General features: G+C 36.6%; 1 protein-coding gene across 1 annotated transcript; it reads left to right on the forward strand.

The window, feature by feature from the left end:
• The first annotated feature begins 3565 nt into the window (after window positions 1-3565).
• On the forward strand, window positions 3566-22245 carry LOC123554923 (kelch-like protein 26). The gene is made up of 4 exons (XM_045345356.2): window positions 3566-3693; window positions 6827-6991; window positions 8780-8876; window positions 11080-22245. Exons 2-4 carry the CDS (start codon window positions 6857-6859, stop codon window positions 12612-12614), a joined length of 1767 nt encoding a protein of 588 aa, XP_045201291.1. The 5' UTR covers window positions 3566-3693; window positions 6827-6856; the 3' UTR covers window positions 12615-22245.
• Window positions 22246-27966: the final 5721 nt, after the last annotated feature.

The raw sequence follows: 27966 nt of genomic DNA on the forward strand, positions 1-27966 counted from the left end.
GCATATTACAAGGAATAAATGGCAACAATCCAGGAAACCCATTTGCTTTCAAAGTCTCATTCACCTTACTCCAAACTGTCTTATTTACATTGGGACCATCAGAGCCTAAATTCAACAATTTCCCCATGGGTAACTGAAAACCATTTTCTTGCAATGTTGCTACAATACTGTTTCCTACAGCCTCCCCAGTTGCATGTCCAAACATAACTGCTTTCAAGAAATGTATTGCAATCTGTTCCTTTTCTTCAGACCAGTACTTCACAAGAATATCACACTGCTTCCTTACTTGTGAGTTGGCTGTTTCGTCATATTGAAGAACATACCCTGGAGAATTTGAGACTTTCATGCAAAGATCCTTCTTAAAATATGGCCCTAATCCATCTGATATCAAGTAGGAAACTTTGCTTTTACTCATAGTGAAGTTTTCTGCAACTACATTGTCTGGGAACATTTTTTGAACAGCATAGGTGAGTCATCACATGATCTATAAGAGTAATTGCTGTGTGCAACTTTCATTGCCCATAACAGTTCAGACTGGGTGACTAGATCCTTTGTGCATTTATCTAGAATGGCAACAGATGAACTTGTCTTAGGGGCTGTATTGGATGTACCCGGTGTTTCCTCTTCAGTGCTGCAAGAACCTGGGGCTGCTGATAAAGAAGCACTCTTCACTTTAAAACGAAGCTGTGAAGTAGAGTATTTGGACTTGGCTAATGTTTGGTGTTTAGCTGCTGCAGAGTGGGCAAGGACTTGTTTAAATCCTGAATTGTCCACACTGAATGACTTCATACATAATGAGCAGTATCCTTTGGACTCACATTTGTCTGCTTTGCACCACTGTCCAATTAGAAATCCCTGTGCATCTTCTTTCTTCAACCATCCTTCATTAAACTTGGTTTTTCCGTGAGGCATTATGTCTTCATTTCACCTAATACTGAAAGTAAAACATGCAATACATAAAAATTGTAATTGACAAATAGAAACAAATAATGCAGAAGTTATTCCAGTTAATATGTGAGATTGACATAAAACAATCTAAATGTGGGAAGGTGGCAGAATTTGACCTGATTTGTTATTATGTCTACACCTATATACACCTATTAACTAGGTATTACTTCTGCACTATGTGTATGCTACACTTCCAGTGAAGGAGCACTAAATATCCCTCAGATAATCTTCATTGGGAAATAGATCTTTCAAGTATCACAATTTACCTTCAGAAATCCTATCTCTGTCATCTAGTCACAACCAATAACAAGCTGAACACATGGGTCCACTGGTAAACTGCTTTGAACTGTGCTAAACTGTTTTTTTCTGAATTAGAAGAACTTTTAAACAACATTTAAAACATTTTCTCTTTTTGATCATTGCAAAAAAGTTAAAAAATTAGGAATCTTTGTGAAAAAATAGGGCCTTTTTAGGAATTTCCTTTGATTTTTTAAAAAAAAATAGGAATTTTAGCCAAATTGAAAAAAAATAGGAAAAAGTAGGAATTTTAGGGACGCTAGACAGCCTGAAACATATGAATAGTAGGGGAGACCGGGGATAGTTGTTACATTTTTCATATTTTATATTGTATCGGATGAATTATTTAACCGATTTTGTCCAGCTTATTATCTTTGTAAAGCTCATTCATTGCAATTTTCAAATTTGTACTATTAATTCTAAAACGAAGAATATTTCTATCCGATAAAGATAGTTGTATCATTTTGGTGAAATGTAACAACTTACCCCACCGTTGGGGTAAATTGTTACAGTGTCTGGGGCAAATTGTTACAATAAGCAATTTTACAATTTTACAAAGAATTTACATATTTACAACACAACAGTAAATATACAATGCTTTCCAATCTGTTTATAACATGTATTACACTGCATTTTCATTTCACAAATGAATCATTTCACCGAGTTGGTAGTAGAGCCTTGGAAGTTAAACAAAACCCTGCGAATTTCAAACTGTACAGGTCCATACCCTATTTTTTTCAGCATTAATTCAAACCTGATTAATGCTATAGGCCCCTACTATTTACTGAAACTGCTTCTTGTATTTTTTTTATCTATTTGCATGTATATAGCCTCTAGGAAATACAATATGGTTAAATCAAAACATCTCTTCCATTTCTCCATCATATCCACAATGATGACAAATAGGATGTTTACATCTGTTTACATTTTTCTTTTGTTTTGTTGCTTTCTGTTCTTTAGTTTTGAGCACTTGTTTTGCTCATTTTTAGCAAATTTTCCACAGTTTCATGGTGAATTCTTATTTTACTATGTTAGCACTCTTTTCGGGCGTATTTGTTAGAAGAGCTCTTTTACATTCTTTCCCCATCCAGCAGTCATTCTAAATTGGCATTTCTTATCTGGAGAAAACGCAGGCCTGTTGTAGTTGCTCGCTGCTCTTAGTGCACTATTAGATTTTATTGACGCCACTGTAATGTTCATTTCTATTCACACCAATCAGGACAAGATATATATATCTCCACTGAAAAAGACATCTTCATAGACAAATTGCAATAATGTTTGTATCGCCAGAGGAGCTCTTATGGTTTAAGATGGCAGAGGTGCCAAGGCAGCTACACAAAGTCGACAATATAAGGTATACAGCGCATAATATCGTCAGTTACATTTTTGCCATTTGAAAAATCTATATAGTAACTGGCATGGTCATTTCACTTCATTTTCAGTAGTATGCGCATGGGGTAGTTGACATCTCTGCTATTCAATGTAACTACAGCATAGAGCCAACAATGTCCATCCCCATATGCAGCTTCCTGGTTCAATCGGGTATTTACTATAACAAAAGTAGTGTTCTTGTTTCCCTTGTCTCAAACAGGAAGGTCTAATACGGTTGTTCCAGTCTCAAATTCTCTTGTGAATCTTCTCTTTGGGGTCAACTGCTAGTATGTACCAACGTGCCCCGCACTAATTGTAACAACATGCCCCGACCCCACAACACGTGACAATATCTAAGGTAGACAACTCAGAGAAAGCATGTAACCTCTGAGATTTTACGATATTTAGCACAATTCCTTGCTTAGTCCAACAACATTTTTAAAGTTTTATATATATTTCAAGTGTGCACATGAACCAAAAATGTATAAAAAAACTCGAAAATTTACTTACGTGGTTCAAAATCTAGCTTTTTGTTCTATTTTTTAAATAACTGTCACCAAGTTAAATAACAATCCGTAAAAGATGGCGACTTTTAAAACTAATAAGCACGCATAATCTGTGACTTTATATGATGCGTCATCACTTCAATATTTGCAATGTAACAACCTACCCCATGTAACAACTATCCCCGGTCTCCCCTATGCTCTTACATAATAAGATAATGTAGTTAATTGTTACAAGTATCAGATTTGAAAATATTTTGCCTAACATTACAGTTACTAAATTATCTAAATCAAAAGAAATTTTACATGGAGGATGAATCTATCGAAAAGCAGCCAAAATAATTTTGCAAAATAAAGCTAGTTTAGTAAGTTTTGGTCTATTATTATTGTTCATGAGTTCCAAACAAATTTGCCGAATGCTGTGCATAAAAAACAATAAGGGAAGAGAGGCAACTCGCAAGAGGAAGTTCGAGTACACCTCAAGGGAAACAACTGGCCGTTGCGGTACTCTTCAAATTGGAGGATTCTGTCTGGTGTGGACGAAGCCTGGGCAACTTTTTATCGAAATATTCAGGTAAAATAAGAATTTTGCAAATTTCTTGAAATAATTCTTGTTATGTTTAGAGCAGTTATATGTTGTTATTCGTAATTACCTGATGTCATGCCTTAGGTACACTTAGAGTCCCTAAAATTCGCTCCAGACACTGTGACCTAGATTTTTCCTCGTGGTTTTGAAGGTGGGAGGGGTAATGATATTCAATTCTGATTCAAAACTAGTCAGCAAAATATAATGACACAAAGTGTTACGACCTTATATTGAAATGCAAAATATTAGTGACTGATTTGGTGTGTTCCAACTGACATATTCTCAGAATTGTCGTTTATTATTAGTTTTAAATAAACATTTAATAAGTAGGTCACATTTTCCCCTCTTACCCTAGTTAAGTCTGACATGGCTATGTGATCTTATCTTTGGCTATTATATTATATTATATAATGTAGTTATTTTGTGTGAATTTAAGCATATTTATAGCTGTCTCTGATAACCCATATGGTCAACTCCTTCAGAAGATTTTAAGTTACTTGCAGGGGCGGCGAAATCTGATTTTTACTTGCGTGTCCATTTTTGTCATTTGCTATTTTTTTACTTGCCCATATGATAGTTATATAGTAAATTCTGGTCAAATTTCACTTGTCCGTACAAGCTTTGGGACAACCTGGGCAATACAGACAATTGAATTTGTCGACCCTGTTATTTGTGTCTGATGATAGTGAAAGATATAGGAGATGATTCAGATTAGGCAGTGGCTAGTGAACCATCACCGGTGCAGCAGACCTGGGGTCTAGTGCACCATAATTTTTGTTATATATACAATATAACCTTTATGTGAAGTATAATTATAAGATATTGTCACCAATGATATTATGTATGAACATTATTAAAATAAAAGAATGAAGTAAGATAAACCTTAACTTACCTGTTAATTTACTGTTTTACCTCAACACGCTGATCTTCGTTCTTTGACAACAATTTTTAATTACAAAAACTATTTTCATTATGAAGCAATTTTTCTCCCTGATAAGCAATAATGACGCAGCTTTATCAGCCTGAGCAGTGCCACCATTGCCCCAGTTCTGAAAAAGACACTGACCACTCAAAATAGTTTAGCCCTTATCATGCTGGACACAATTGATTCTGCCTTTGTGACAAATGCAGATCATGATCAGCCTGCTTGATCATGACCTGCACTGTTCGCCATTCAGTCAATATCTTTTTGATATGTACCCCTTTTAACAGATAATGGTACTGTCTAAATTGAAAGATGGACAAGATCATTATAGAAATTTACCGTATTTTGGTGCGTATAGGTCGCACTTTTTCTACCCATTTTGCTGCCTGAAAAAGTTCCTGCGACCTATACGACAGAACATTGCCAGCAGAGTTTTTTTCAGGCCAATTTTCTGACCGTAGCTCTCGCAAAATTACGTGCATCTGTTACGAATGAACAAAATGGATAAAAAATATCAATATCGGCGGCTTTTCAACCAATATATCGTAAATAACCCATACAGACTATTAAAATTACGAATGACTTTTATTCAAAGATGTTTTTGCAGTTTGAATTACGTTTGTTTCTACTTTCGTTTTACTGGACGCCATTGACATGTACTTCGGGTTGGATAAAATCCGGACAGATCCGTCCTCCATTCCAAACATTGTTTATACTAATTGTTAGCGTATTTAAAAACTTGAAAGATAATTTTTTACTTTTGATTTTTAAATAAAAGAAAAAAATCTAAAAAGAAATATTTTGTTAATCTATTTACTCAGAATAAAAAGAACGCGGTTAATTACATGAAACGGAAAGGTGTTATAATTGCTGTGCAAACAATTCACACTTAAACTTGCATGATTACAGAATGTAAACGCAAACCGTCTGCTGCCAATTACTGTCAAAAAGCCGCTTTTCTTTGATGTAGTCTGTTACCGATACAACTGTTGGTACGAAACGGTTGGGAACGAAAATAACACTGTCCGATTTCCACCAATCAGGTTCTGATAATAATTCAGTCCGCGGCATCAATATGGACGCCGCCATAACTTTTTTGCCGGTAAATATAAAATATTGCTGGGAAAAAATCCGAAAATTAACTGCGACTAATACGCTAGAACTTAAATTTTCCGACCATTTCTAGAGCAAAAATTAGATGCGGACTATACATTACCGCGACCTATACACACCAAAATACGGTAGCAGGGTAAGGGTTAGATGCTTGTCATCGATTTTCAACAGAGTGGTATATCACTTAGCATGATTCTAGCTTCAGTTTTTAGCTGCTAAAGGAGGTTGAAGGGTTGCCATATACACAATTTGAGATGGCATAATCTAACAGTAGTAAAATTATAGTATATAAAAAGCAAAGAAATCACTGAATTTTCTCAAGTTACTTCAAAGGTGCATAAATAACTTACCAACATCTGAAGCAAAGACTAACTGATAAGGAATTGTTTTTATTTTGTATTAACATATAATATTAACTACCGGTAATACACTGTGAATGCTTTCGTGAGAAATGCTTTTGCAAGTGTGCAAAAAGGTAATTTTAAAGGCGAATAAATGCAAATGGACACTTAGTTTGTCAATACAGTCTCTATGTTTTCTATCTGTTAACTGTAACTTTAAATGTGATAATACTAGTTTCTGACCTATGTTACATTGACATTTCTGACAGGGGCCTCTGTGGCCGAGTGGTTAAGGTTGCTGACTTAAAATCACTTGCCCATCACCGATATGGATTCGAGCCTCACTCAGGGCGTTGAATTCTTCATGTGAGGAAGTTATCCAGCTGGCTTATGGAAGGTCGGTGGTTCTACCCAGGTGCCCACTCGTGATGAAATAATGCATGGAGGGGCACCTGGGGTCTTCCTCCACCATCAAAGCTGGAAAGTCGTCATATGACCTATAATTGTGTCAGTGCGACGTTAAAGCAAACAAAACAAGACAGGCTTATCACAAAAAAGAAACAAATCTACCCTACCTACAACTTAGGGGGATGTTACCTTAAAGAAACATTTTTTAGGCCTTATTAGAAAATTTGTCTATATCTGATTTTATTTATTGTACAGAAAGGCCAATGGCCTGCTTAGGAACAGGGTTTGTCTAGATGTGTTCTCCGGTAGTTGAAATTCAGTTTATATATTTTAGATATGGCGGACATCTTGGTTATTGTTTACAATGAGTGACAGCCGAGATGTTCAGAAGGTGAAAGCAGACAATTATGGAAGTGCAGTCTTACACAATCTCGGTAAATTACGCGAGCGCACAGAACTGTGCGATTTCAAAGTATGTGCAGATGGGAGAGTTTTTGAGGTGAGTTTTGTTTATAACTTATACGGATCAAGTTTTAATGATAAATTAAACACAGTAGGTCATTACGGTTTCACTGCCAAAATGCTCGATATTGTACAGAACAAACAGCATAATGTTATGGTGATAAACGATTTATAAATTTTAACAATGCCATGCAAAAATAGCTCAGTTTCATGAGATAAATTACACCTGCGGACTGCAGTATTTGTCGCCTAGTATTATAGAAATTGGCCTATTTAAAATCCATCGTCATTTGTGGCATATGATTTTTATGTTTCATTTGAAAGTTAAGCATTATTGCAGAATAGTTGCCAATAATATATGTGTTGCTCTGTGACATACATTTCCTGTCTTTTCATTAAATGTAAAAACTAAAATTGTCTGGGTCTTTTATTGTGGAGAAAAAAAACCTATTCAGATCAGATTGGAAAAGTGAGTTATTGCTAGATCTATAATTAGCTTTTCATTGAGGCAGTGTAGGTCAGTGAAATAAATTACGTACTTTTAGTGAGAAAAGTTCTAGAAAAGAGACAAAATTAAAAGCACAATCAAACTGGTTTTTTTACATAAATCAGTTTGTTTTACAACTGTGTATACAAGAAATTGGTTCGCTACACATTTATTAGAAACTCCTGATATATCAAATATATTTTGCTGTCTGGAGGAGTTCAGTGGCTTTTTTGTATAGGTTATAGATCATTTATTGAACTTCTAATGCAATTAAGTTTGCCGAAACGGAGCGTAGCGTAGTGAAGGCAAAACTTAATGCATTTAGAAGTTCAATAAGTGTATCTATAACCGGCTTATAGTTTAACGCCCCGTTTCATTTAACTGACAGGTCAAAAACGCAAAAAGTTCTCTGAAGTAAACTAACCACGCCTTCTGTTAATTCATTGGCTAGTCTTATCTTCACTGATGATGGAGAAGTACATGTTTACTACAACTTTATACAAGGTCATTTTTGTGCCACCTTTAGGAAAACAGTGGTTGTTCCAGTGCTGGGTTTTAATTTAGTTTATATCATAAATACATCAGTCTTATCGAGTAGTTTGTGGAACACAATTTTATATTCTTATTCAATGGAAATATAATATGTAGGTTTAACTCGTAATGATCGTAATGCGCAGGCTGGTCTGGATCCATGCTGGTCACAAACCCACTATGTTGGTTTTCACATGGCACAGCTCATTTATCTATTTGGTCCATTTATTACATAGACACATTACTTTTATGCAGTCCCTGCTTTGGTAATTGCTCCGCCTCCTAGAATGTGGGAAATCCATGGTAGGCGGTACAATGAATACTCATTAATTTTGAACTACTTCATGATTAAGTGGATCTGATTCTTCAGTTATGAAACAATATGAAAATAATTGGTTACTTTTTTGAAAATCCCTCGCTTGTCATTGGATAAAAACGATGGTTGAACTATAAAGCCAAATACAGGCTGTTTTCCCTAGCCAAAAGTAGTTATATTTTCCCCTAAAATTGTTATAATATATTTCCCCATAAAGAAGGTTATATTTCCCCCCTGTGTCTGTTATCATGAAGATCTAATGTCTAGACTTCAAATTTGGATTGTCCCCATTTCACCGAAGTCCGCAGGTTGGTTTTGAAAAATGCAGCAGTTTACCATATATGCTGATGCGATCTTGCAAATTGATACTGAACAATTTTTAAAAGACCATTTTAATAATTTATAAGAAAATTTCAGCATGTTCTGAGGTGCATTGTTATTATTCTAAGCCAAGCCTAGATTTTGATATAAAATATTTTGCATATTTATAGGTACATAAATGCCTGCTGGCAGCGACAAGCGATTACTTCAGGGTTATGTTCGGAGGGGTCATGACAGAGAGCAAACAGAACATGGTCGACTTGAAAGGTAAATTTCCTGAAAAAAATATTGATCTCTTCCAGATCGCCATACAGTCAAACCTGTCTTAAAGACCACCTCTTAACAGAGACCACCTGGCTCTAAAGACCGCATGTTTTGTTTCCCATTTTAACATTTACAGTGTAATTTAACCTGTGAATGAAGACCACCTCTCAATAAAGACCACATTTTAGCTCTCCTAAGGGTGGTCTTTATAGACAGGTTTGACTGTATTTTGATTTTCAGTATGTAACAGTGTAACTCGGGGATGAGTGAAGCTGGACTGGAGTTAAGTGATTACAAGTGGTATTCATCCCATTGGATGTTAAAGTAATGTCAGATATGAGAAGGTGCTGTTTTACCCTATGGAGTGTCATCAGATAAATAACTTAAGGTATCCGGTCCACAAATAAGCAAGTTCTGTCAAAATATATCATGTATTGATGCCTGGTAAGCTCATATAATTTTGATATCTACACATTCTCTTACGTTATTGGGCAGATTTACTCCAAATCGTACAGGAGTGGTCAGTACAAGCCTCATTGTGCATATTGTTTGCATGTTCTGGTTCAGTGATTTTCAATGGGGTTATGGCCCTTGATTTATTGTATGTTATATTGTCAGGACAAAATTTACACCTAACTTCACAACATTGATCATTGCCAAGCCTGGTTTTGCATATCCTGGACATTTTCCAGTTTTATGTTTTTCAGCAGAATTATTGCCCTTGATTCATCAAATTTTATGATGTTTTAGCGACTTCTCTTATCTGATAGGGCGGAATTCCGCCAAACCTTACATGAGTGATCAGTTCTAAATCTTATTATGCATATTAACAGCATTGTCCGGTTCTGTGATTTTCAGGGGAGTTATGGCTTTTTATTTATCAAATTTTATAATATTTGGCAACTTCTTTTTCACCATTGGGTAGGTTTTCACCAAACCAACCTGATAGGAGTTATCAGTGCCAAGCCAAGTTACACATATCATTGTCGTATTCTGGTTCAGTGATTTTCAGCAGAGTTACGGCCCTTGATTTGTCATATTTTACAGTGTTTACACTTACTGTATACAAATAAGCTGAATTTACCAAACGTTAAATAAGTGATTTTTCCCTGGAGTTATGGCTCTTAATTTGTGGCATTTTACAGTTTCTGTGTGATAAGTATCGGTTGTGGTAGACATACATTTTTCATAAACAACAATATCTAATTGGTATCTGTATTTGTTGTTCCTGTTTCTAGTCATGGCCATCTGTCTCTGTTGTTTCCAATCATGGCCATCTGTTTCTGTTGTTACCTGTCTCTAGTCATGGCACTCTGTTGTCTACTGCTTGTTACCTGACTCCTGTTCCAGTTGACGCCACTCTGTCTTGTCCTGCTTGGTATACCTGACTGTCCTGTCATAGTCTATCTGTACCTCTGTTGTTACCTGACTCAAATCATGGCCATCTGTCTCAGTTGTTACCTGACTCCAGTCTTGGCCATCTGTCTTTATTGTTACTTGTCTCTGGTCATGACCATCTGTCTTTGTTGTTACCTGTCTCTAGTCATGACCGTCTGTCTCTGTTGTTACCTGGCTCTGGTCATGGCCATCTGTATCTGTTGTTACCTGACTCAAATCATGGCCATCTGTCATAGTTGTTACCTGTCTTCTCTAGTCATGACCGTCTGTCTCTGTTGTTACCTGGCTCTGGTCATGGCCATCTGTATCTGTTGTTACCTGACTCAAATCATGGCCATCTGTCATAGTTGTTACCTGTCTCTATTCTTGGCCATCTGTTTTTGTTGTTACCTGTCTCTAGTCATGACTATCTGTATCTGTTGTTACCTGACTCCAGTCACGGCCATCTGTCTTTGTTGTTACCTGTCTCTAGTTGCGGTCATCTGTCATTGTTGTTAACTGTTTCTAGTTGTGGTCATCTGTCTGTCTTTCTATAACTAGCGGTCTCTAGATTTGTCCAGCTGTCTTTTCAAAGATCAAGTTCAATTTGTTTTCTGCTCAGTATCTTCAGAATGTTCTAACCTATGACTCTCAAACTTGATAGTTACATGGCTTTACCATATTACGCCCTGCCAACATTGCTTTAGCATATTATGCCCCACCCACATTGCTTTAGCATAATATTATGCCCAGCCCAGCATTGCTCTTGTTTTTAATTTTGTTTGCATGATATCTGTATTTATACTTTCAATAAATTGTTTTATTTCAGGTGTTACAGCTGATGGTCTTCAGCATGTTCTAGATTTTATCTACAGTGGGGAAATGCGTCTACACTATGACAATCTCACTGAAATAATCAACACTGCCAGCCACTTGCAGGTTCAATCAGGTCTTGATCTCTGTAGCTCATATATAATATCACTAATGACCTTTGACAATGCTGAGGACTTTTTAAGTATTGCTGACACGTACTCTCTCGAAAAAGTTCTCGAACATTGGGACGATATGATTCAGAGCAATTTCTTTGAGTTTAGTCAGACGCCACATTTTCTAAAAATGAATTCCGAAATGTTGATAAAGCATATATCAAAAAATAAACTTAGAATGCCGACAGAATATAAACTGTTTCGATGTGTAGAAAAATGGTTTTATTACAATACCAACAGAATAGCTTCCGATGCATCTTCTGTTTTAAGTCATATACGATTCCCGCTCATGTCACAAATGGAGTTGGCATCAGTTCAGGACAGTGATGTCATTAAAAGATGTCCTCAGGGAGTTCAGTATGTTGCAAAGGGTTTTCGCTATCATATGGAGAGTAAAGACGGACATCCGAGCATGGAGATCGTATCTAATCTCAGGAGCGAGTCCCCTTGCTTAGTGTTTGTTCATTACGGATCATCGTACATGCCATTTCAAATCACTGCTTATGATAATAGAACGCGAATGTTCTACCGTTTATTCTCAGATGTGAACGGGAGTAGAGACTGTCGTGTGGCTGTTATAGATAACTTTACGTACATTTGTCGGGTCGTTGATTTTGGAGGGGGAAGCCTAATGAGTTCTGTGTTCAGATTTGATCCGCGACATTTATGTGGACAAGAATTGCGACCAATGAGGAGATTGAGGCTTGACTTTGCGCTTGTCTCAGTCGGGAAATTTTTGTACGTTTTCGGAGGTCTAACAGACCAGTTTGCAATACTTGATTCTGTAGAACGCTACAACGTCCTGACAAACATGTGGGAAGACTTACCTCCTCTTCATGCGGCGACACATTCCCTGGCGACAATTAAGTACGAAGATAAAATCTACCTCACGGGTGGGGTCGTATTATTGGGACCAGAACGACAGGCCATGAATACCTTCATTTGCTACCATACTACCTCGCGGCACTATGAAAGTAAACCAGGGATGTTGTATGCACGTAGACTTCACGATATGGTTTTAGTCGGTGAACGGGTTTATGTAATGGGTGGTATTCCACGCACGGGTACACCTCTTCATGGACAAATTCCAATAGAATATTATAGTCACATTGCAAATCAGTGGACACTGTTGTCGAGTACACTTAGTGGGCGGTCTATTGGTCATTACATTTACTTTGACAACAAGGTATTATCTCTAGGACACGAGCACCATAACGCAACCGAGGACGAGGTCTGGTCATACAGTCCAGACTCGGACACATGGGCTCGTCACATTAAAGCTCCGCAGAGAATGAGTCTCACGCAAGCAATGTGTGTGAAACATTTTGTTAACTTCGGAGATGAAAAAGTGAGTAAGCTCTACATGAAGGAAAAATGACTAACACGAAAGATGTGTATGTGTGATTAATACCCGGACTATATACGCCACATGATGCACGTGATTTCAGGCATATGGAGAACAAGCATTACACGATATTCAGGTTCCATTGAGACGAAGAAAAAATCCTAGTTCAACTTCTTGATCACAAACGAAAATGTTGTTGTATTACCTTGTTGTTACTTTTTAGATTAGCAGCAATACCAAATTTTTTTCAGATTTTTTAACTCAAAGAGAGGCACTGGCTTGATATGAGCTGTCAGTATTGATGGGTATTCTGGCTTCAACTGTTCATCATTAGGCATCCAATTTTTATTCCTCACAACTACTTCTGTGAAAATTCCTGATTTTTAAACCCCACTCGTGTTACCATAACTAAATGCATAATTTTGGATGAAGTCACTTAAAGTTTGTACATTGTATCTGTATCAGTTAACTCTGGCAAGCGACACAGGCCAACATGGTCCTCCTGAGTTTTGCTTGTTAATCATGGCGAAAAAAGCACTTAAATTGGAACAAGTCCCTATAAATAATTTCATCTACCTTTTTTGGCCCTCCAGCTTAGCTCAATAGGGACAGTGCAGGTCTACAGATTGCGGGGTTGTGAGTATGATCATCCATGCCTGAAACAATAAAAGCTGGAAAAGTCACGATATTCTCTAAATGAGCCGCGCCATGAGAAAACCAACATAGTGGCTATGCGACCAGCATGGATCCTCACCATGCGCATCCAAGCAGTCTGGTCAGGATCAGTGCTGTTCGCTAACGGTTTCTGTAATTGCTATAGGCTTTGAAAGCGAACAGCATGGATCCTGACAAGACTGCGCGGATGCGCAGGCTGGTCTGGATCCATGCTGGTCGCAAAGCCATTATGTTGGTTTTCTCATGGAGCTGCTCAAATTGTGTCAGTGTGACTCAAAACCCAGAGACAGGAACAGTATGTTTTAACCCTTACCCTGCTAAATTCCTGTGATGAACTTGTCCATCTTTCAGTTTGGACAGTACCATGAACTGTTAAAAGGGGTGTTTACCAAAAAGATACATGTACTGACTGAATGGGAACAGTGCAGATCGTGATCAGACTGCACAGATGTGCAGGCAGATCATGATCTACACTGGTCGCAAAGGCAGAACTAGTCGTGTCCGGTATAGTAAAGGCTAACACAGATGTCCAAAGTATTTTGTAAATTGTTTTGAAGCCTGATTGTATGCTTTTTGAAGTCTTTCTCACATTCTGGTGATTGATTTGTTATGTCACTTTCTTAGATTTTTATATATCAGTAGATTAGATAATTTGTGTGAGTATTGTGTAGCTAAGCTGCCTGTGTGTATCTAAGAATAAATGTGTTCATTTAGCTGCCGTTTAGTTGATTACTTACAGTAATTTATGTGTTTCTTAGGATTGTCTCTTACAGTAGTTGTTTTTAGCTCACCTGTCACATAGTGACAAGGTGAGCTTTTGTGATCACGCAGCGTCCGTCGTCCGTCGTCTGTGCGTCCGTCCGTCCGTCCGTAAACTTTTGCTTGGACCACTCTAGAGGTCACATTTTTTGTGGGATATTTATGAAAGTTGGTCAGAATGTTCATCTTGATGATATCTAGGTCAAGTTCGAAACTGGGTCACGTGCCTTCAAAAACTAGGTCAGTAGGTCTAAAAATAGAAAAACGTTGTGACCTGTCTAGAGGCCATATATTTCAAAAGATCTTCATGAAAATTGGTCAGAATGTTCATCTTGATGATATCTAGGTCAAGTTCGAAACTGGGTCACGTGTCCTCAAAAACTAGGTCAGTAGGTCTAAAAATAGAAAAACCTTGTGACCTCTCTAGAGGCCATATATTTCCCAAGATCTTCATGAAAATTGGTCAGAATGTTCACCTTGATGATATCTCGGTCAAGTTCGAAAATGGGTCACGTGCCATCAAAAACTAGGTCAGTAGGTCAAATAATAGAAAAACCTTGTGACCTCTCTAGAGGCCATATTTTCCATGGGATCTGTATGAAATTTGGTCTGAATGTTCATCTTGATGATATCTAGGTCAAGTTCGAAAGTGGGTCACGTGCCATTAAAAACTAGGTCAGTAGGTCAAATAATAGAAAAACTTTGGGACCTCTCTAAAGGCCATATTCTTCATGGGATCTGTATGAAAATTGGTCTGAATGTTCATCTTGATGATATCTAGGTCAAGTTCGAAACAGGGTCATGTGCGGTCAGAAACTAGGTCAGTAGGTCTAAAAATAGAAAAACCTTGTGACCTCTCTAGAGGCCATACTTGTGAATGGATCTCCATAAAAATTGGTCAGAATGTTCATCTTGATGATATCTAGGTCAAGATTGAAAGTGGGTCACGTGCCATCAAAAAGTAGGTCAGTAGGTCAAATAATGAAAAAACTTTGTGACCTCTCTAGAGGCCATATTTTTCAAGGGATCTGTATGAAAGTTGGTCTGAATGTTTATCTTGATGATATATAGGTCAAGTTTGAAACTGGGTCAACTGCAATCAAAAACTAGGTCAGTAGGTCTTGAAATAGAAAAACCTTGTGACCTCTCTAGAGGCCATACCCTTGAATGGATCTTCATGAAAATTGGTCAGAATGTTCACCTTGATGGTATCTAGGTCAAGTTCGAAAATGGGTCACGTGCCTTAAAAAACTAGGTCAGTAGGTCAAATAATAAAAAAACCTTGTGACCTCTCTAGAGGCCATACTTTTCATGGGATCTGTATGAAAGTTGGTCTGAATGTAAATCTTGATGATATCTAGGTCAAGTTTGAAATTGGGTCAACTGCGGTTAAAAACTAGGTCAGTAGGTCTAAAATTAGAGAAATCTTTTGACCTCTCTAGAGGCCATATTTTTCAATGGATCTTCATGAAAATTGGTCAGAATGTTCACCTTGATGATATCTAGGTCAATTTCGAAACTGGGTCACATGCGGTCAAAAACTAGGCCAGTAGATATAAAAATAGAAAAACCTTGTGACCTTTCTAGAGGCCATATTTTTCATGAGATCTTCATGAAAATTAGTGAGAATACCTTGATGATGTCTAGGTAAAGTTCAAAACAGGGTCACGTACCTTTGAAAACTAGGTCAGTAGGTCAAATAATAGAAAAGCCTTGTGACCTCTCTAGAGACCATATTTTTCAATGGATCTTCATGAGAATTGGTCAGAATTTTTATCTTGATAATATCTAGGTCAAGTTCAAAACTGGGTCACATGACCTCAAAAACTAGGTCACTATGTCAAATAATAGAAAAAACAACGTCATACTCAAAACTGGGTCATGTGGGAAAAGGTGAGCGATTCAGGACCATCATGGTCCTCTTGTTTTTATTTCAGTCCCTTCTTCAACCACTCCCTCAACCCCACCCCTGGCAGTTTTAACCCATTGAATGGCATCTTATTGAACCAATCGGTAGATTTAACCATACTATATTTTTAGGAGTCTCCCAGGAGAACTTAAATACTACATTACACAAAATTATTTAAGAAGACCTAAAATAATCTAGCTACAGTCTGATGGGAAGAAATTGCAAGCAGTTTTCTAGTGGAAAATCTAGAAATTTTATTTGATAGTCTTGAAATAATTTGTGTCTGTAATGCACAAATCCTGATTGTTTAATTCCTTGATACGCCAAAAAGTCTGATTGGTTAATCTGAAAGTCTTCGCAGAAAATCTTGAAGCATTTTGCCATTTAAATAACCATTTTAATAGGATTGGTACATTTAACTACTGAAATGTTATAGTTTATTGCAGTAAGATGCTCACAAATCTATTGACTATGCTGAATTTGGAATCGGTTCTAAAATAGCACAAACACATACAAAAAAGTGAAGTTTTAACCTTTACCCTGCTAAATTTCTATAATGGACTGGTCCATCATTCAATTTGGGCAATACCATTTATTATTTGAAGGGGTGTTTACTGAAAATTTAGTAACTGAATGGTGAACAGTACAGACCATGATCAGACTGCACGGATATGCAGGCTGATCTTGGTCTGCACTGGTCGCAAAGGCAGGATCAGTTGCCAGCAGCAGGCTAAAGGTTAAACTCTAACAAGTTACTCCTTTACACAGTTTAGAGAGGGTCACTGGCTTCAAATCACTTGTCCCTAGTTGCTGTAGGTTCTAAATCTTGCTTAGGGTGTAGAATTCTGTTTGAGGAAATGCTAAAGATCTGTGGTTCAACCTAGTGCCAGCCTGGGCTTAAAATAATTCTCGGAGAGACACCCACCGTGAATTGCTGGAAAGTCAACCATATGACTTGTAATTCTGTCAGTGTGATGTTAAACCCAGCCAAAACAAAACAGTTTAATACATGTTGTGTACATAATGTTTGATATATATATAACATCATAAGGGCATGGTCCCTCTAAACATTGGAGAGATTATGATAAGGTTTTCATTCTTATGTAGCTGGTATGTAATGCTTTTTTAGTCATTTTAGGCAGATATGCTGGTAGTATGAATGAGCTTGGATTTTATGGAGGTTCTTTCTTTGATACAAAGTAAATAATTTTGCCAAGTTTTTTATATGGAAACTGGACATTAATTTGGCATATAATTTGATAAGTATATATATAAATATCTGTACTTGTAGCCAGATATTTTAATGTTTTTTGACAGAATAATGGTGATTTTTAGCTCACCTGAGCACAAAGTGCTCAAAGGTGAGCTTTTGTGATCGCCCTGTGTCCATCGTCAGTCGTCTTCCGTCCGTCCGTCGTCAACAATTTGACTGTTAACTCTCTAGAGGTCACATTTTTGGCCCAATCTTAATGAAACTTGGTCAGAATGTTACCGTCAATAAAATCTTGGACGAGTTTGATATTGGGTCATTTGGAGTCTCAATAACTAGGTCACCAGGTCAAATCAAAGGAAAAGCTTGTTAACACTCTAGAGGTCACATTTTTAGACCAATCATAATGAAACTTGGTCAGAATGTACCTTTAAATAAAATCTTGGACGAGTTCGATATTGGGTCATCTGGGGTCAAAAACTAGGTCACCAGGTCAAATCAAAGGAAAAGCTTGTTAACACTCTAGAGGTAACAATTTTGACCCAATCTTAATGAAACTTGGTCAGATTGTTATCCTCAATAAAGTCTTGGACGAGTCTGATATTGGGTCATCTGGGGTCAAAAACTAGGTCACCAGGTCAAATAAAAGGAAAAGCTTGTTAACACTGTAGAGGTCGCATTTATGACTGTAACTTCATGAAACTTGGTCTGAATGTTAATATTGATGATCATAAGGTCCAGCTTGAATCTGGGTCATGTAGGATCAAACACTAGGTCACCCAGTCAAATCAAAGATAAAAAGCTAGTTTACACTGTAGAGGCCACATTTATGACCATATCTTAATGAAAACTTGGTCAAATTGTTAATCTTGATGATCTATAGGTCAAGTTCAAATCTGGATCAGATGGGTCAAAAACTAGGTCACCAGGCCAAAATAAAGGAAAAGCTTGTTAACACTCTAGAGGCCACATTTATGACTTCATCTTCATGAAACTTAGTCAGAATGTTAAACTTGATAATCTTTAGGTAAAGTTCGAATCTGGGTCATGTCATGTCAAAAACTATGTCACCGGGGCAAATCAAAGGAAAAGCTAGTTAACACTTTAGAGGCCAGATTTATGACCATATCTTAATGAAACTTGGTCAGAATGTTAATCTTGGTGATCTTTAGGTCAAGTTTAAATCTGGGTCAGGTAGGGTCAAAAACTAGGTCACTAGGTCAAATCAAAGGAAAAGCTTGTTAACACTCTAGAGGCCACATTTATGACTGTATCTTCATGAAATTTAGTCAGAATGTTAAACTTGATAATCTTTAGGTCGAGTTCGAATCTGGGTCATGTCGGGTCAAAAACTAGGTCACTAGATCAAATCAAAGGAATAGCTAGTTAACACTTTAGAGGCCACATTTATGACCTTATCTTAATGAAACTTGGTCAGAATGTTAATCTTGATGATCTTTAGGTCAATAGGTCAGGTGAGCGATACAGGGCCTTCATGGCCCTCTTGTTTTTTTTTGCATTTTGTACTGTTTAGAGAAAAATGGCCTTTTGTAAATTTTTGACAGTTTGTAATATTTAGAGATTTAGCTTTGTGCATATATTGCTTAAGCATTCCCATTTTGACTTCATACTTGATTGTATAATTTGAAAATGCACAAAAATGTTGCCTAATGTACCATGTCCCCCACAATTGAAGTAAAAAGTGCACAACTTTAAGTTGCTTTAAGCGGCATGTCCCCTACAACTGAAGGAAAATTTAGCCAGAGAATGGGGCATCAGTGCCCAAGTGGTTTAAGTTGCCGAATTTTAAACACTTGTCCCATAACTCTGCAGGTTTGAGTCCAGGAGCTGTCATTTGAGGAAGCCGTCTATGTTGACGGTTCTACCAAAGTACCTGCCCATGTCTGTAATAATTCCCAAAGGTTCACCTTGACCGTGTCTTCCTGCATCATAAAAAACTGAACAGTTACAATGTGACATTAATTGTGTCAGTGTCACCTTGAATGGTGACCGTGTCACCTTGAATTTTGTCAGTGCGACATTGAATTGTGTTCATTTTAACCGAACAAAATATAAAACTAGAGCACTTTCATATGCAAGTAATTTTAAATTACAAGTCAGTTATATGATTTAGGCATTTGTTTTGTCTGAAAATGTGTAGAAAAGCTCTTTGTTAGTAAATTGTATGTAAAGTATTAAGATATTATCATTCTGTATTTAACTATTACTCCAATGGTATTGACCTTAAATACAACATATTTATACATGAGTTTAGCCAACATATGTATACAACAGAAAGCATCTTTTAAAATTGACTGAAATGTTACTCTTAGTAATCAGTTTGTCTAAATATAGCCTAGATATAAATATGTCTAAATATCAGTACAGATATGTCTAAATATAGATATAAATATGTATAAATATCAGTAAAAATGCGTCAAAATATAGATATGAATATGTCTAAATATATGTACAAATATGTCTTAATATAGGTACAAATATGTCTAAATATATGGGTATAAATATGTCTAAATATGTTTAGATAGAGCTTAAAGTCCTAAACCTGTTTATGAATGTCTTTTCGTTGGTAACTTTTACATGATGAAGAATTGCTATTTATAACAGTTTAGCATGATCTTTTCTTGTTATATAAATAGGGAATTTTTCTTCATATATCAGCAGCCAAAGCCATCAGTTATAAAAGGAGCGTTGAATTGCAATTTGGCTGGTTTTCAGGCGTTCATCTTTTCATAAATTTTTACCGATTTTTCAGTTGATTTTTAGATGTGAAGTGTTGTGTATTTTGTACATCTATTGAGATACATGTAAATGTGGTAAATTTTGTCAGGTATAACAGAACTGCCTCAAAAAATGAACATTTTGAGAAGCTCACAAGGTTTTGTTTTTTTAATATAAAGAGTTAATACGAAAATGTGTCTTGGGCTTTTAGCATGGGTTGCTGTTTGCTGTTTTTGTAATTCTAGGTAAGAAAAGATGTGTCTCCTGCTAGGCTGGTCATTAGCAGGAAGGTGTTCTAGTGATGAGCCGACCAATCGTGGTGTCGAATCAATGAATCGTGACATAAAGGTCCAGGATATGATCGTTGATGCTTTTCTTTATCATTGGTGAATTTTGACGGCCTTATAATCTGAACAAAAGTCAAATATAATAAAATTACCGTCGATCATATTTTTAGATTTAACAAGTTCCTATTATCACCAAAGAAGTGCTTTAAAATGACATATATTTCGAATGATATTGTTTTTTTAAAGGGATGCAGTGGTCTTGTTGTCAAGGTGTTGGCTGCTCAACCTGGGGGGGGGGGGTGGGGGGGGGGGTCATGTGTTCAAGCTCCACTGGGGTCATGACCATTTGACACTAGTACTGGTTTTCCCCGGAAGCAGACTCGAGAGTGGTTCTATTAAGCTTGTAGCTTTCCTCACAATCAAGCTAATATAAATTAGTATAAACTTAAAAGAAATTAACTGAAAGCATAAAAAAGCTTGTTTCAGAAAGTTACAATCAAACAGTAAGTAAAATGTCAGCTGTTTGGCAAAAAATATGGTTTTCATGGAAAAATTATTGAAAATTATTTTCATAATATCAGGTATGGAGTTATCGCTGATCAATAAGGGATTTCTTTATAATTCTAAGCATGACTGGTAACCCATGCAAGCCCCTATTTTTTAAAGCGGCTGTTTTTAAACTTGTCTGTAAATAGGTTTCTATGGTTATGACACAGAGGCAGTTTTTATGTTTCTCTGAAAACATAAAAGGGACGAGGGTACATTATATGAATACATACATTTTGCCCTTGCTGCCCGTCTATAGACACACTTGTATGTGCCGTTAACCATAGAAATACTCTATTTTAGGCTTACATATACCTACCTCAGAATTAGATAAAATTGTAAGTCCTTAACATTGAAAATGTGACTATGACTACCTCTCAATGTTGAATTCTGTTATGAAATTGTCTTTTTTGTAATGCCATATTTTCTACAAAATTTTGAGTGTGAAGTATATACATGTAAGGTAAATTGCACAGGAATTAAAATTGATTTGGTTTTTGTTAAAAGTATGTGACTATGTTAGCAGACGCCACTATTGTTAACTGCACGCCATCTCAGATTTTCAAAATGCTTTATTTCAAAGAACTGTGTCTGTTTTTCTATTTGCAAATGTCGGTTTTTGTTAAAAGCTTGTGACTTTGTAAGCAGACGACATTATTGTTAAGTGCGGGCTGACTGAAATTTTCAAAATGCTTTATTTCAAAGAACTGTCTGTTTTCCTATTTGCAAATGTTGGTTTTTGTTAAAAGCTCATGACTTTGTTAGCAGACGACATTATTGTTAAATGCGGGCCGTATCAAATTTTCAAAATGCTTTATTTCAGAGAACTGTGTCTGTGTTCCTATTTGCAAATCATTTTCAAGTCCGCCATTTTGTGAAAACAAGATGTACCTCAGATTTGAAAGTTGAGGCCTTACAGTGATTTCGAAATGACTGCTTGAAAATTGACCCAATTTTGTTGATGTAGGATTTAAGGTGGTGGACTCCAAATGACATAATCAACATTTTCAGTTTGATTGCTTATTCTCCGAATGCAATTTTAGCATTTTCTGGTTGTTGCAGAAAAGAAACTTTCTTTTGTGGCCAAAGTATTGCAAAATTGTATACAAGGATATGTAATCATGTGCAGAAATTGTCAGTAGTTGTCATTATGGGTACGCCACCTTAATAGATTTATTTCGGTTATGAATCTTTTCCAGTTTGTTCTATTCAGCAGGATTACATGTTATTTACTGATGAAAGATTGAACATAAAGAAAACATTTGAGCCACGCCATTAGAAAACCAACATAGTAGCTTTGCGACCAGCTCGGATCCATGGATGCGCAGGCTGGTCTGGATCCATGCTGGTCGCAAAGCCACTATGTTGGTTTTCTCATGGCGCGGCTCATTTTTGTATCATAATTGTAAGATATGCTGTATCTGCTTTGAAAATTACCTCGTATACTTTTTGTGCCCCACAGTACATTATTTAGTGGAGGATGGGGCACTTGGGCTTACCTTTGTCTGTTTGTCTATTCATCTGAAATTCTGTTACACATGTCCCTAAAAGGTATTTGACTTCCCCCCCCCCCCCCCCCCCCCACACCCCCACACCCCCACAAACGAAGGTTAGTGCATCTTCAACATAAAGTACATGACTGTACATTGACAGGAAGAGGGGGCACCAGTGTCCAATGGACTTCTGGTTAATTTTGATGACGACTTAGTATGAATTAGGAATTTTACATAATGTTTCTGGGGTGGAGTACAGTTTTTTTAATCCCCCGCCATGGCGGAGGGATTATAGGAATGGTCTGCGTCCGTCCTTCTGTCCGTAACAAAATCGTGTCCGGTCCATATCTCCTAAACCCCTTGAAGGATTTTCATGAAACTTTGGTCAAATGATCACCTCATCAAGACGATGTGCAGAACCCATGAGTCAGCCTTGTCCGTTTAAGGTCAAGGTCACAACTCAAGGTCAAAGGTTTGAGCCTTCCATTTTGTGTCCGCTCTATATCTCTTAAATCCCTTGAAGGAATTTGATAAAACTTGGGTCAAATGATCACCTCATCAAGACGATATGCAGAACCCATGAGTCAGTCATGCCGGCTCAAGGTCAAGGTCACAACTTAGGGTCAAAGGTTTGAGCCTTCCATTTTATGTCCGCTCTATATCTCCTAAACCCCTTGAAGGATTTTCATGAAACTTGGGTCAAACGATCACTTCATCAAGGCGATATGCAGAACTTATGAGTCAGCCATGTCAGCACAAGGTCAAGGTCACAACTCAAGGTCAAAGGTTTGAGCCTGCCATTTTATGTCCGCTCTATATCTCCTAAACCCCTTGAAGGAATTTTATAAAACTTGGGTCAAATGATAACCTCATCAGAACGATGTGAAGAAATTATGAGTCAAACATGCCAGCTCAAGGTCAAGGTCACAACTAAGGGTCGAAGGTTTGAGCCTTCCATTTGGTGTCCACTCTGTATCTCCTTAACCCCTTGAAGGATTTTCATGAAACTTGGGTCAAATGATCACCTCATCAAGAACTCATGAGTCAGCCATGTCAACTCAAGGTCAAGGTCACAACTGAAGGTCAAAGGTTTCAGCTGTGTATCTCCTAAACCCCTTGAAGGATTTTTTATGAAACTTTGGTCAAATGATCACCTCATCAAGACGTTGTGCAGAATTCATATGTCAGTTCAAGGTCAAGGTCACAGCTAAAATCAAAGGTTTACCCTTTCACTATCCATAGCAGTGGCGGGGGATTTAGCTGTCTTTCAGACTGCCTTGTTTAGTTTTCATTTAGATATGAAATTCATTGGGTGTATTTTAAGTATGTGATTAATCAAGATGACAAAAGAAAGAAGAAAACATTTTGTTTGCCAGCAGGCAGAATCATACAATTTCTGTGCTATTTCCCAGGAATATGAGTTCCTGGATGTCAGGTTTTGAAGATAGAATGAATGGGGATTTTTCCCTTTCGTTGGGATTTTTTCCTTTCAATTGAATTTTTTCCTTTTGTTGGGATTCAATAACGTGAATTGACAAATTCAGCGCCTCCAAAAGTATTGAGTAATGTCCTTTTTTACACCAAATAAACAGTACTAGTAATACTTGTATTGAAATTTGTTTAAAAAGAAATATTTTTTGTAAATCTGATAGTCCTTTTCATGTTCAGTTAAACGGAAGTAAACAAACAAAATGGAAGGCGATAGTTGATAGATAGACTGCGGTAGTTTACATTTCGAGACGTAATTTTGGAACTATATATATAGGCCTGTGAATATAGATAAAGATGGCGGTAACATAGATTCAAAATCAGGTCTCGAGATTTTTGTATGTGATATTGAATTCTCCAAGAGATTTCTGACTTGAGGTGTTAATTTGTTAGATTGTTACATTCTGGATGTGATAGGTGATAAAATCACACTGTGTTCATTTTGTTATTTTTGTATCACTTTTATGTGTGACTGTACATTGTATGTATCACTGTATATCGCTGGCAGTAGTCGCCAATATAGTCTGCGATCATTAAAGAAATGCTGTAAAATCATTAAATTTTGTGGGCATGAAATTTTGTGGTTTTGGTCAAAAAGGCTACGTCTGCGGGGCCTTTATTTTCAGATGTCGAAGATAAACGGTAAAATATACTAGAATTTTGGAATATAAACGTGTGTTTAATTTTGACACCACAACGGAATCCACAAAAATAAGTCTGCCTACTAAAATTAATGATTTCACAATAGATAATGTAAGAAATGTTAAGAATTTTTAGTATGCCATGTACTAAAGTATTGCTTTTTATATGTCAGAAGTTGAATTACAAAAGAATAGTCTTATAACAGAATACTGTATGACTGGATATAAACATTTAACTGCTATAGTTTGTTAGTTTTTGCATAAACTTTAATACTGATAAAAAAAAATTGATATTCAGATGCACCTTTCTTTTCTGTGATTAAGGGTATATCATACTGGCTATCTTTGCAGGAAGAAGCTTGGGTCCAAGGTAATCCATTTTATAAAGCAAAAAATAACATAATTTTATTCAGCGATAAAACATAATTGTATGATGGCCTTATAATTTAAACTAGTCTTACAGGAAATGAACGCTTTCCGACAAAATAGTTATATGCTGAAATAGCACTAATGCATGTTTTTTTCATACGATTACAAGAAAAAATGCATGGTATCCCTACATGAAAACCAAACAGTTTATTTACAAAGCCTAACATGTTACAGCAGTAGAAAAGTAAAAGATATTATTGATCATTGAGAAAATAAGATGAGATAGATCAAGAGTTACATCTTCTATTTGATTATCTCTATATTCAATAGATCGGAAAGTAAATTGTTGCCAACGTGAAATACAGTCAAAATTCCCAAAAACCAATAACTTTGAACAGTGAAACTGTCACTTTGTAAAATAGATCAATGTTTTATGTAAGAAACTGTCTGCGGATAAACATCACTGACATGCTTGTTTCCATGTTGAAAATTGGATTGCAATTGGGGATGTCTAGTGAGGTTAAGCGAACGTATTTTATAGAAAAAAATCGAGACAAATCCCATGGGATATGAAAAAAAATGTCAATCCTGTATGTCATACTTGACCAACTCTGTACTGGTTTTTAGTTGACTGATATGGCTTTAGAAATTTACAGTGAAAAATAATGAAAATTAATTTCTCACAACTTAAAACTAATTGAGACATTTCGAAAATTTACAAAGATCCTATTACAAGCCTTGTGAGTTCTTTTAAATGATGCTTACTGTGACTGGTAACTTAAATTTAGAGAGGGGGCCTTCATGGCAGAGTGGTTAAGGTTGCTGACTTAGAAACCAGTATGCATATGAAACCTCACTTTTGGTGTAGAATTCTTATAGTTTGGAAGCAATCCTCACGCCTGATGAAATAATGCCTGGAGGGGCACTCAAGGTCTTCATCCGCCATCGAAGGCTTGACAAGTCACCAAATGGTCTTAAGTTGTGTCGATGTGCCTCCAAACCCAACATGCTATATTTAGAAAGAAATCAACGAAAAACCTTGTTACAGAAAAGTTTGATCAGACATTTAGCTGCTACATCCAAATTAAGTCACTGATGAAAGTTTCTCCATTGTGGCTAAATGATTTAAGAATTATGTACCTTGTATGTTATGATAATAATAATGTTAATAACTAATAACTCTTTCAGCTCTAATGTTCACTTATTCAGTGACCCATTTTATAGATAATTTAGAGTAAAACATTGTATTATACTTAAAATACTTTTATTTAACCATTATTAATTATTTCACTTAAGGGAGGAAATATTACTCAATCTTTTGATTTACCATTTAGCCTGACTTGAGAATTTGAATGAAAATATATTAAGTATTTATTACTTTGAATTTCAAGATGTGTAACTTGTGATATGCTGTGACCAAAAAGTATACACATACACTGTAAGTCAGGCTGTGAAGTGGGTTTTCAGCCCAGGTTGAGTGTTCTGTCACATACCATTTTTACTCGCCTATAAGACTGATCCTTCTATAAGACGCGCTCCTTTCATTACTTCAAATTCTGCAGTACTTTGTAGACTCCTCTATAAATACTTTAGTTCAATGACATTGACTCACTTATTAGATGGGGCAATACATTAGGTCTCATTTTTAAGAAGAAAAACCACGACTTAAGAACGAGTAAATATGGTGGTCAGTATTTGGTCCAAACGTAGTTATCTTACAAAAAACGAAGATAGCATTTTTATTTTCAGGACACATAATTATGTACTTTTTAGCTCACCTGTCACAAAGTGACAAGGTGAGCTTTTGTGATCACGCGGTGTCCGTCGTCCGTCCGTGCGTCCGTAAACTTTTGCTTGTGACCACTCTAGAGGTCACATTTTTCATGGGATCTTTATGAAAGTTGGTCAGAATGTTCATCTTGATGATATCTAGGTCAAGTTCGAAACTGGGTCACGTGCCTTCAAAAACTAGGTCAGTAGGTCTAAAAATAGAAAAACCTTGTGACCTCTCTAGAGGCCATATATTTCACAAGATCTTCATGAAAATTGGTCAGAATGTTCACCTTGATGATATCTAGGTCAAGTTCGAAACTGGGTCACGTGCCTTCAAAAACTAGGTCAGTAGGTCTAAAAATAGAAAAACCTTGTGACCTCTCTAGAGGCCATATATTTCACAAGATCTTCATGAAAATTGGTCAGAACGTTCACCTTGATGATATCTAGGTCAAGTTCGAAACTGGGTCACGTGCCCTCAAAAACTAGGTCAGTAGGTCAAATAATAGAAAAACCTTGTGACCTCTTTAAAGGCCATATTTTTCATGGGATCTGTATGAAAGTTGGTCTGAATGTTCGTCTAGGTTAAGTTTGAAACTGGGTCACGTGCGGTCAAAAACTAGGTCAGTAGGTCTAAAAATAGAAAAATCTTGTGACCTCTCTAGAGGCCATATATTTCATGAGATCTTCATGAAATTTGGTCAGAATGTTCACCTTGATGATATCTAGGTCAAGTTCCAAAGTGGGTCACGTTCCATCAAAAACTAGGTCAGTAGGTCAAATAATAGAAAAACCTTGTGACCTCTCTAGAGGCCATATTTTTTATGGGATCGTTATGAAAGTTGGTCTGAATGTTCATCTTGATGATATCTAGGTCAAGTTCGAAAGTGGGTCACGTGCCTTCAAAAACTAGGTCAGTATGTCAAATAATAGAAAAACCTTGTGACCTCTCTAAAGGCCATATTTTTCATGGGATCTGTATGAAAATTGGTCTGAATGTTCATCTTGATGATATCTAGGTCAAGTTCGAAACAGGGTCATGTGCGGTCAAAAACTAGGTCAGTAGGTCTAAAAATAGAAAAACCTTGTGACCTCTCTAGAGGCCATACTTGTGAATGGATCTCCATAAAAATTGGTCAGAATGTTCACCTTGATGATATCTAGGTCAGATTTGTAACTGGGTCACGTGCCTTAAAAAACTAGGTCAGTAGATCAAATAATAAAAAAACCTCGTGACCTCTCTAGAGGCCATACTTTTTATGGGATCTGTATGAAAGTTGGTCTGAATGTTCATCTTGATGATATCTAGGTCAAGTTTGAAACTGGGTCAACTGCGGTCAAAAACTAGGTCAGTAGGTCTAAAATTATTAAAATCTTTTGACTTCTCTAGAGACCATATTTTTCAATGGATCTTCATGAAAATTGGTCTGAATGTTCACCTTGATGATATCTAGGTCAGTTTCGAAACTGGGTCACGTGCGGTCAAAAACTAGGCC

Source organism: Mercenaria mercenaria, chromosome 7 (genome assembly GCF_021730395.1).
Source record: "Mercenaria mercenaria strain notata chromosome 7, MADL_Memer_1, whole genome shotgun sequence".
NCBI classification, from domain to species: Eukaryota; Metazoa; Mollusca; class Bivalvia; order Venerida; family Veneridae; genus Mercenaria; species Mercenaria mercenaria.

Excerpts from the sequence above, each read along its gene's own strand:
- LOC123554923 (XM_045345356.2), top strand. The coding sequence starts at position 6,857 with ATGAGTGACAGCCGAGATGTTCAGAAGGTGAAAGCAGACAATTATGGA. Across the intron at positions 6,992-8,779 it reads CAGATGGGAGAGTTTTTGAG|GTACATAAATGCCTGCTGGC; the intron begins GTGAGTTTTGTT and ends GCATATTTATAG. Across the intron at positions 8,877-11,079 it reads GAACATGGTCGACTTGAAAG|GTGTTACAGCTGATGGTCTT; the intron begins GTAAATTTCCTG and ends GTTTTATTTCAG.